The 11,379-nt window shown below is 44.7% G+C and overlaps 1 protein-coding gene across 2 annotated transcripts in view; it reads left to right on the forward strand.

The window, feature by feature from the left end:
- Positions 1-11,379, forward strand: part of cherp (calcium homeostasis endoplasmic reticulum protein) — an 88,070-nt gene that overhangs the window by 27,072 nt on the left and 49,619 nt on the right. For both annotated transcript variants that reach the window (XM_067968021.1, XM_067968022.1), the window contains exon 3: positions 11,061-11,299. In XM_067968021.1, coding sequence (XP_067824122.1) covers positions 11,061-11,299 — 239 coding nt within the window. The remainder of the gene's footprint in view (positions 1-11,060; positions 11,300-11,379) is intronic.

The following is an 11,379-nucleotide window of genomic DNA, read 5'->3' on the forward strand; positions in this document are numbered from 1 at the left end:
CACTGATCACAAAAACATTTCATGAAATATTATTTTCGGTTCTCAGTCATGTATGTCCAGAAGTGTTGTCAGAACACCATCGCCTCCGAGTCACGCACCATCCTGACTTGGACGTATATCGCTGTTCCTTCATCATCGCTGGGTTAAAATCCTGGAACTCCCAATCTAACATCATTGTGGAAGTACCATCACCACAAGGACAGCAGCGGGTAAAGGAGAAGGCTCACCACCACCTTCTCGTAACTCGGGATGGGCAATAAAAGCAGCCTTTGTCAACATTGCCCATACCCTAAGAACAAATATAAAATAAATGCACCTCTCCCCTCTGGTAGCTGTGTTTGTATTCTCTTTGGATATGAATCTTCATATGGATTGGTGTTGCTATCAGACGTTTCTTTTTGCAGTTGTTAGAAGCGATACAAGGCCACAAAGCACCTGAACAAACGGTTGTGAATACAAAGCATACATGTAATCCATGAGTGGTTTCTCATGAAATCTCCTGTATGGCTGGATTATAGAGCATCAGATGTTTGGAAACGCTGACAATGCATTATCAGCATTGACATCGCTTTGTATATCTCTCGCTCTTTCTTTTGCTCTTTTTCTCTCGCTCTTTCTTTCCCTCCCTCTCACATACAGATCACTACCAGTATTTTGCCCCTGTTGTTTCACCTCTAGAATATCAATCGTCAAGAGACAGTTTAATCTTTTTTAAAGAAAGAACTGCAATAAATACATTTTCTTGTTTTACCACAGACTGAGCAGTTTGATTGTCAAATAACAGTTCGTGACTCTGGGAAGACATTATTGTTCCATTAAACTGCAACAGGAGTGTCTTACTTTATAAGTTATTTTTTATCCATTTAGAAATTTTTTTTCTCCCTGCAGCTCTCATGACTTTTGTCACAGAATCTTATACCACACAAGGAGGCCATTCAGCCCATCATGCCTATGCATGGTGCACTATCACTAGACCAAGAGAGCAAGTGACTTCTTGGGCTTTTGACTACTGCTTTTGAGCCAGCTGATGGAAGGCAATTGAAAGCATACTGGGGTGACTTTTAAAAATCTTTTTTATTTTTCTCTGTTGGAAAGTATCTGTTTCCACCTCCACTTGGCATCATCCCTGATGGCAAGGCCTAGGTTGGGAAGCAAGGGATGCAAGCTTGTGTGCTGCACTCAGCGGCATCAGTAAACTGTGGCCCAAGGTCACAGGTTCTATCTTCTGTCTTAAAGCTGACACACTGGCCTCAAACCTAAAGATCCTAAATATTCTGGGGCTCTGTTGAAATAATTAGAATTCCATACAAAGGAAAGAACTCCTTCATCAACTCTGCAAAAGTGTTCCAAGGAGGCTGAATTCTCAATTGGTCAGACACATTGGCTGAGCTACTGCTCAAGTGCAAGGCCATAAAGTAAAGGCTTTGGGACCTTCAATAGAGGAAGCTAAGGTAACATGCAGTACATCATGGGGCAACCTCAAAACTCTTTCACTTGAGAGAGAATCTCACACAAGACAGATGCCTGATTCTTCCACTCAACTGCTAAGCAAGATTAAAACCTAGAAATTGGTTTGAGATACTGTTGTCCAAATGCCTGAGGTGTTTTGGTGACGATCCTCAGGTCTACTATTCTAATAGAGGAACATGGGAATTGCTAGACGAATAAAGATCACGTTCATCTAGTTCGCCTACTACCATCCTGGTAGTCACACGATACAATGATAATGGAATTGTTGATTAATCATAGCAATCAATCTCAGTGAGTCTACAACAAACCTAGAAATGACACGAGGAAAACCCCAGTGGTGGAGAGCTTTGGGAACCATAGATCCAAAGTCACCTGTTCCTCCCAAGCCTGTTGCACTCACCACATGTCAGGCCTCAAATTAGTCAACCTTTACTATTATCTTCTGAGAGTCTCTAACCTGGATTAATAAGTCCATTAAGAGAAATGTTATCCGACACATTAAGTATTTGCACACTGGTATCACAGACAGTAACTTTTAGACTTGTACAAGCAAAGGAACTTGCTCTGGTTGCAAAAGGACCTGCCACTTTAACCCTCACCAGTGACACGGGACCTCATGACTATCTTGGACGTGACTGCTGAGGAATTCTAGGATTTTTTCATTTTCATCTACAGCCCACCTACTTTGTGTATACACACCAACCTAGATAACTAGTAAAAGCTGACCAACAGTGTCAAAACAAAAACCTGACACAGCTCCCAGATTGCTGACAGCTCAAGAATGGCCCTGGTTAGAAGCCCATGATCTGTAAGAACAGTGCAGTTACACAGGGGGTTGTAACTGAAGCTGTAGGTATACCTGACACTCCTTCATTTGTATATGAAGGAGAAACAACATTAACACATAAAAGCCTGAATGTTGAAGGCACAAAATTGATGGATCATGTTCCCCATAAAATTTTTAGTTTTTATTCTGGTTATTTTTAAGCACACTTGCACTTCACAATTGATAGATTTTTAATCATTTTTTTTCAAGAAAGCTAAATTTGGATTTTCAACGGACCAGCCTGACCCGCACTTCCCCAAAACTGATCTCAAAATTCACACTTCCTCATCCCACCCTCCCCACTACTTCAGTTCACAAATGCCCAGTTCAGAGACACTCTGCCCCATCCAACTCTCCACCCTTTAACAGGGGCACTCATTCTTCCTCTAACCCTCTCAGTTTGAACTGGCACTCTTCTCCCTCTTCAACTGTTTAAGCTGGCATACTACCCCCTTCTCAACACCTTCCCTTGGTTATGCTGGCACTCTTTTTCTGCTCCTCCTCTCCCAGCCTCGCCCCCACTAACGCCTGCGCACTCCTTCCTCTCCCATCCCATAGAGCCACTCCCAGCTTCTCACTTCTTCCTCCCCAAAGCACTGCTCCCAGTTTCTTCCCTTTCCTTCATTGTTATCCATTTCACCCCTCCCCTTTTCCCTTTGTTGCCTCACCCTCACTTTCTCTGAGCACCTCACGTACCCAAGTCCTGACACTAATGGAATTGGTTCTAACTGCTGCATATTGTAGGCATGAGATCAGAATTCCTACTGATAGTATGTGGCAGCAGGAATTGCTTCCATTGGCAGTAGGTCTTGAGCAGGAGCAAGAGGGATCAGTCCACATTATACATGTGTTGGAGCCCCAAAACACTGGCTGTCAACATGAAATGCTGACTGTTGGCATGCACAGTTAACAGTTTCTCTTTTAAATGTCCACATATATTAATTTAAGAACTGAGATATTCCATGGAGTCTTTGATAACCTCTTGTTTATAATTATGCACACAATCTTCATCCAGTTCCACATGAGCTGCTCCATGAAGAATGTAACTGACACAGCACCAACTATATTTGCTGGGAGTCTGTTACACGATTTATTGGGGGGGATTCTTGTCGCCCTTCGTCTCACTTGTAGCTCTTTAAGTTGGTCACTTGTGTCCTCTGGTTCAATGCTGCCAGTCCAAGTTAAATATCCTACTTGTGTCTCAGCTTTTAAAATCTGGATTATATCCACCCCCCCCCCCCCCAACTCCGCCATCTATCTATCTATATTTTCTCCAGTGTAAATAAGCTGAAATCTTGAGTCTTTCTACATAATTAAATCTCTGAATAATCCTTGTCAATTTTCTTTAAGTCCTTTCCAATGCAGAAATGCCCTTTTGAAGTAAGGTGTTTTAAATGGCACACACTATTCCAGATGTGGCCTTGCAGTTGATCTCCTGGAGTTTAGAATATTAACTTACAACTTTTTTTTATTATTCGTTCATGGGATGTGGGTGTTGCTGGCAAGGCCAGCATTTATTGCCCATCCCTAATTGCCCTAGAGAAGGAGGTGGTGAGCCGCCTTCTTGAACCACTGCAGTCCGTGTGATGAAGGTTCTCCCACAGTGCTGTTAGGTAGGGAGTTCCAGGTTTTTGACCCATGCCTTTAATACAGTAAATGTCTTGAGGTACTTCAAGCAGTAGCAGAAGAATTAGGAGAGGTCGTTGAAGGCATTGCCAAAGGTATAGGTTTTGAGGAGGATTTTGAAAATGGGGAGAGAGGTACACATGAGTGTAGGGCCGAGACGGCTAAAAGCTCAGCCTCCCATTATGGGGGAGACAGGCAGTAGAGTGGGTGTCACTGGTGCATAGCGTTTGAGGAGACTGCAGAATTAGGATGGGAAGGCCTCGGAGCAATTTATAAAAGAGGACTAGAGTTTGGAATTCAATGCGCTGGGGAACTGGAGTCAATGGAAGTTGCTGAGGACAGGAGTGATTGGGGAGCAGGGCTTGGTGAGGGATAGGATGCAAGTTGGCAGATTTTTGTACAGGTTGGAGTTTGACCACAGTAGATAGAGAGAAACTACTTCCTCTGTTGGGAGAATCCAGAACAAGGGGACATAGTCTTAAAATTAGAGCTAGGCCATTTAGGTGTGAAATCAGGCAGCACCTTTTCACGTAACGGGTAGTAAAAAATTTGGAACACTCGTCCCCAAAAGGCTGTGAATTGAAATTTTCAAGACCGAGATCAGTAGGTTTTTTGGTTAAGGGTATCCAAGGGACATGGAGCAAAGGCGGGTAAATGGAGTTGAGATGTAGATCTGCCATGATTTAATAATGGCGGAGCAGGCCTGAGGGACTGAATGGCCTACACCTAGTTTCTATCTTTCCTATGAACTGCAGAATAGGGATCCAGCACAAAGCAACCACATTTGAAGAGCCATATCTTGTCCTGGCTGAGATGAGGATGAGGGAAGGGAAGCTGAACACTCTGCTGACTGGCAGAGTTGAGCTTCCACCTTTTTTGCTATCAAAGTACTTTCCACCTGCAGTGTAATGCAATCTGTGGGAGCGAGGTGTTTTGTGTATTGTGCCAAGATACATGTTGTAGCTAATACCCAACAACACATTGTAAAATAAAATGGAACCTGGAAAAGTTTTGAGCTAAGCTGAAGTAGTTTTCTAACAACGCTAGTGTTAAGCTGAGCGGTTGTAATGAACGTGCTTGGAGAAGCTTCTACCTTACACTTCATACCGAGAGGGATGGATTAGATTAATACTGTTGTATATATTGTCTAGTGGGAACTCTAACTGTGATCTACTGTGCGCTAGTACAGAATTTACCAAATGCTTCACAAAGTTTTACTAATTACGCATCTAAGTGAAACTGATTGTGAGAATTACCTTGTGGGATGGCCTAAGATTCATCAGGTATAAGAGCAGGAATAGTTAGAAGTGGCCAACATTTTGGCCAAATCTGTAGACACCATATCTTAAATCTAATAAATCTACAGGATTGCATGATAAAATCGTTCCTACGAGAGACTATCTCCCTCATCTGACCCCATCACCTAGAAAATCTGTGTGTCTTTTTAAAAATGAATTCTCAAGATGTGGATGCCATTGGCAAGGCCGGCATTTATTGCCCATCCCTAGTTGCCCCTTGAGAAAGTAATGCTACGCCGCCTTCTTGAACCGCTGCAGCCCATGTGGTGAAATTGCTCCAACAATGCTGTTTGGTAGGGAGATCTAGGATTTTGACCCAGCGACGATGAAGGAACGGCGATTTATGTCCAAGTCGGGATGGTGTGTGACTCGGAGGGCAACTTGGAGGTGATGGTGTTCCCATGCAGCTGCTGCCCTTGTCCTCCCTAGGTGGTGGAGGTTTAGAAGGTGCTGCCGAAGAAGCCTTGGAGAGTTGCTGCAGTGCATCCTGTAGATGTCGGCTCCAGACCTCATTACAGCTTTGGTCCAAACATGGACAAAAGAGCTAAATTCCAGAGGTGAGGTGAGGGTGACTGCCCTTGACATCAAGGCAGCATTTGACCGAGCGTGGCACCAAGGAGCCCGAGTAAAATTGAAGTCAATGGGAATTAGGGGGAAAACTCTCCAGTGGCTGGAGTCATACCTAGCACAAAGGAAGATGGTAGTGGTTGTTGGTGGCCAATCATCTCAGCCCCAGGACATGCTGCAGGAGTTCCTCAAGGCTGTGTCCTAGGCTCAACCATCTTCAGCTGCTTCATCAATGACCTTCCCTCCATCATAAGGTCAGAAATGGGGATGTTTGCTGATGATTGCACAGTATTCAGTTCCATTCGCAACCCCTCAGATAATGAAGCAGTCCAAGCCCACATGCAGCAAGACCTGGACAACATCAAGGCTTGGGCTGATAAGTGGCAAGTAACATTCGCGCCAGAAAAGTGCCAGGCAATGACCATCTCCAACAAGAGAGTCCAACCGCCTCCCCTTGACATTCAACGGTATTACCATCGCCGAATCCCTTACCATCGCCGAATTCCCCCACCATCAACATCCTGGGGGTCACCATTGACCAGAAAGTTAACTGGACCAGCCATATAAATACTGTGGCTACAAGAGCAGGCCAGAGGCTGGGTATTCTGTGGTGAGTGACTCACCTCCTGACTCCCCAAAGCGTTTCCACCATCTACAAGGCACAAGTCAGGAGTGTGATGGAATACTCTCCACTTGCCTGGATGAGTGCAGCTCCAACAACACTCAAGAAGCTCGACACCATCCAGGACAAAGCAGCCCGCTTGATTGGTACCCCGTCCACCACCCTAAACATTCACTCCCTTCATGACAGTGGCTGCAGTGTGTACCATCCACAGGATGCACTTCAGCAACTCGCCAAGGCTTCTTTGATAGAGGTCGTGGGTTTGGGAGGTGCTATCACCTAGAAGGACAAGAGCAGCAGGCACATGGGAACACCACCACCTGCATGTTCCCCTCCAAGTCACACACCATCCCGACTTGGAAATATATCTCCGTTCCTTCATCGTCGCTGAGTCAAAATCCTGGAACTCCCTTCCTAACAGCACTGTGGGAGAACCTTCATCACATGGACTGCAGCGGTTCAAGAAGGCGGCTCACCACCTCCTTCTCTAGGGCAATTAGGGATGGGCAATAAATGCCGGTGACGCCCACATCCCATGAACTAATTAAAAAAAACTACACACTGCAGCCACAGTGCGCCGATGGAGGGAGTGGATGTTTCAGCCAGTGGATGGGGCGCAAATCAAGTAATCCTAGTGCCTTTCCTGATTCCTGGAAGAATGCCTTTACATCAGGCTTGTAGCCAAACTACAACCTCTAATACTGTGCCTCATGGAGACCAATCTCATCAATAAATTAAAGTTGCTGGGCTTTTGTAAAGATCTTTCTTGATGGACTGGATCCAGTTGGAGCTGTATCAATGTGGCAAATTCAAACTATTTACTTTTTGTTCATGTATACTGTTCCAAGACAGCACCCAGATTCATTCTTTTGTAATGTTGAATGACATGGCAAAAATACACGCCGCATGTCTGTTTGAGGCAGTTTGTTAAAGGAGTGAATGAGAAGTTTCTCATGCTAAAGCACACCAAGCATATTTGCATTCTGGACAGATTCAGTCAAAACATTTATTGAGTGACAAATCCCCTGATTTCCACCCTCCAGCGTAACTTTATCTGTCGGTTTTCCCCTGAATTTCAATCAGCGGTATGTCCAAAATTGTTGGTTCTCCGCATAGCGTAGCCTGCCCGAGAGTGAAGGAAGTTTAAAGCTGGCCACAAAGGAGCCATGCTCCTTGTCACCATTCAAGATTAGAATTTGGAGCAAAGTGCACTCCAACTGTGAGCAGCTGTCGCTGTAACCAGCTGGAAACTTATTTTACTCTTCGCTGGGCTGAGAGGCAAAACACTGGCACTTCAAAATATACTGCTGATTGAATTTAAAGTGCTGGTGACAGGACAAACTAAGATTGCAAGAAAAGTTTTCTCTCTAATTTTACCCATTTGCCATGCACCTGTCCTTTTTTAGTCATTTTTACCAAGCCAAATCATTTGCCCTACTCATCAGGCCAGTCACATGCCCACTGGATAATTGCTAATTGTGCTGTATCTGTTCTTAAAACCGCTAAAGCATTTCAACAGAATTCAATGTATGCTTGGCAAATGCAGAGAGGATCAGCACTGAAAATGACCTTTCCCAGATTGTCCACGCTAGTCTAGCCTGTTGAGGTGGAGGAATGTAAACTTAAATGGATTAAATCTTTGGCTTTCATCTTGCAAAATTTGACAACAAATGTAATTCTGGAATATTCTGGATCACATGGTCCACAGGTGTTTGGGGGCGGTGGGGTTGAACTTCAAAATCAGTGAGAAAGAGGTGGCAACTAAATAGGGTGTGACGCGACCCCCCTTCATTTTCCTGCTTGCTCTAGCTGTAACACTGCCATCTTAAGGGATCATGGGTTACAGCACGGAAGGAGGCCATTCGGCCCATCGAGTCCTAGCCGGCTCTATGCAAGAGCAATCCAGCTAGTCCTACTCCCCCGCTGTTTCCCTGTAGCCCTGCAAATTTTTTCCTTTCAAGTACTTACCCAGTTCTCTTTTGAAGGCCATGATTAAATCTGCCTCCACCACCCCCTTGGGCAGTGCATTCCAGATCCTAACCACTTGCTGTATATAAAAAAAAGTTTTTCCTCATGTCACCTTTGGTTCCTTTGCCAATCGCCTTGAATCTATGTCCTCTGGTCCTTGACCCTTCTGCCAATGGGAACAGTTTCTCTCTATCTACTCTGTGTGTAGACCCTTTTATGATTTTGAATCCCTCTATCAAATCTCCTCGTCTCTGTTCCAAGGAGAACAACCCCAGCTTCTCCAGTCTATCCACGTAACAAAAGTCCCTCATCCCTGGAATCATTCTAGTAAATCTCTTCTGCACCCTCGCAAAGGCCTTCACATCTTTCCTCAAGTGTGGTGCCCAGAACTGGACACACTACTCCAGTTGTTCATCATGACTTCCATACTCTTGTACACTATGCTTCTATTTATAAAGCCCAGGATCCCATAAGCTTTCCCAACCGCTTTCTCAATCTGCCCTGCCACCTTCAATGATTTGTGCACATAATACCCCCAGATCTCTCTGTTCCTGTGCTCCTTATAGAGTTGTGCCCTCTAGTTTATATTGCCTCTCCTTGTTCTTCCTACCAAAATGTATCACTTCGCATTTTTCTGCATGGCAGGTGAAATTTAACGTGTCTGCCCATGCCACCAGCCTATCTATATCCTCTTGAAGTCTTATTATTATCCTCCTCATTATCTGCTTCCAAGTTTTGTATCATCTGCACATTTTGAAATTGTGCCCTGTATACACAAGTCCAAGTCATTAATATATATCAAGAAAAGCAGTGGTCTCAGCACTGACCCCGGGGAACACCACTGTACACCTCCCTCCAGTCCGAAAAACAACCATTCACTACTACTCTGTTTCCTGTCCCTTAGCCAATTCTGTATTCATGTTGCTACTGCCCCCTTTATTCCGTGAGCCGCAATCTTGATGATAAGCCTACCGTGCGGCACTTTATCAAACGCCTTTTGAAAACAACACCTTAAAAAAAAAAACTTCAGAGAAAAGAAGCAATGTGAAGAATGCAAAGATGATTTATTAATTCATTTATATTTACTTAAATATGATGTAAAACCCCTTCCTTTAACTCTAGGACCTACTTTGAATCTCGCTCAGAGTGAGAGGATGAAAGTCTCTTTTCTCACTTGTGATGGAAACGGGGATATGTCCTTTTTCAAGTTATAAGATTTCAGTGTTCTTTCTTTTCATTCAAACTTCAGTTAGGCTAAATTTGTCAAGGTCCAACTTGCGTGTGTGTATTTTTGAGGGAGTGAGAGATGCGCATACTTCTGTTGGAAGCATTACACATTAACGGCCGAGGAACTTCTCTCCTGGCTGTGAAAATTTCTGATTGACCCAATGGCTTTTGAATTATAACTAATTAAATTGTGGATCCTTTGAAGGCACTGGTTATTTGGTTTTGTTTGCCTACTAAACACTTCAAAATCCATTGATTGTAAAGTGCTTTGGTAGGTCCTGAGATTATGATAACGTAAATGTAAGTTCTTTTTCTTACTTGGGGGTAATTTTAACTTTGGGTGATGGTGTGAATGGGCGATATGGAATTGGCCTCCCGTTGTACGCCACTGGAAAGAAAAATCGGGCTTGGCGTTCAATGGCCGGCAAACTCTATCAGCCATTTTACACCGTCGCCCAGTGATGTTTTGGTTTGCGAATCAGTGCGGAATACTGTTCTGGGGACTAATCTCATCGTGCCAAGTCAACGCATTCGTTCGGTATGTAAGATCTGGGCACAGTATGAGCCAGTATATAACCAAGTCATGTCATGTTGAAGATTCTAGAAGCTGGCTTGATTGATTAAAACGTTGTCCTCTGAGGCTTCTTTAAGCTGTGATGGTCAGATTTTTCTGACAATCTAAAGCGTGGTATTCTTCCAGCTGGCTGGACATAATCGGTACAGCTGATGAACTGAATGTTACAGCAATAGTAACATGAAAAGCAACTCAGAATTTGAGAAATGCCATCGAATACAATTAAATGTTTGTAGTAAGTTGGTGGAACAGAATGTTCTTCCTGATATTTAAGTACATGTTCTTGATAAGTGGAAAAAATGTTGTGGAAAGCTGCTTATTTCCTGCAACAAAATTGCTTCTGCTTCTAGTCGAAGGCATAAATTTTAGGCAGCAAAATCCCCTGGTGCCGGACTGGGTAAATGTAAGGTGAAGTACTGAGTCATGCAGACAAGAAAGGATCTCCAGTCAGTTCTTGTGAACCGTTCGATTCTTCATCCGCCCTGAGTTAGCTAATCTCAGTAGAGGTGAACGAACAAACACTTGCATGTCCCTGGACTGGTGGAGGGGAGAAATCAGTCAAGGTTTCACTCGGGGTTGCATGCCCAGCAAAAGCCACATGGGGTGGGTATCGGGTGAGGACAGGATCAAACTCAGCTGTGACCTCAGCTCCCATGTCAATCGCTTGGAGAATGATGTCTCACCCAAGCAGCCAGAGGGCCTGCACTTCCCAGGGACCTGGATCCCAGTATGGCCTTTGGGAAAGAAGGGGGCGGAAAGGGTCCTATACAAAGACATGAAGCCGGAGATGTTGAGAGTGTTCAGACCATATTGTTCACTTCGTGATGAATAATGTGAAGCCCTGGGGTGTTTGACGTTAACTCCTCTCTGTTCTTTTTGCAGTGTTGTGCAAGCCTTCAGGGCAGGAAAGCGAACCTCCAGCTCAAGCCCCTATACCGGCCCCCATCCCAGCCCCGGTTTCGGTCCCTGCCACCACTGCCACGCCAGCCCCGACCCCTGCCCCGACCCTAACTCAGCCGCCCACGCCTCCAGCTCCAGGCCAGCCACAGTTGGAGGAATTGATTCAGCAGAGCCTGTGGAATCTGCAGCAGCAGGAGCAGCACCTCCTCATGCAAAGACAGGTCAGTAACCAGAGTGGCCATGTCCACAGCAGGTACCGATCAACAAGCTCCATTGTCTCGGCATACTATGAGCACACGTA

Source organism: Heptranchias perlo, chromosome 29 (genome assembly GCF_035084215.1).
Source record: "Heptranchias perlo isolate sHepPer1 chromosome 29, sHepPer1.hap1, whole genome shotgun sequence".
Classification (NCBI taxonomy): domain Eukaryota; kingdom Metazoa; phylum Chordata; class Chondrichthyes; order Hexanchiformes; family Hexanchidae; genus Heptranchias; species Heptranchias perlo.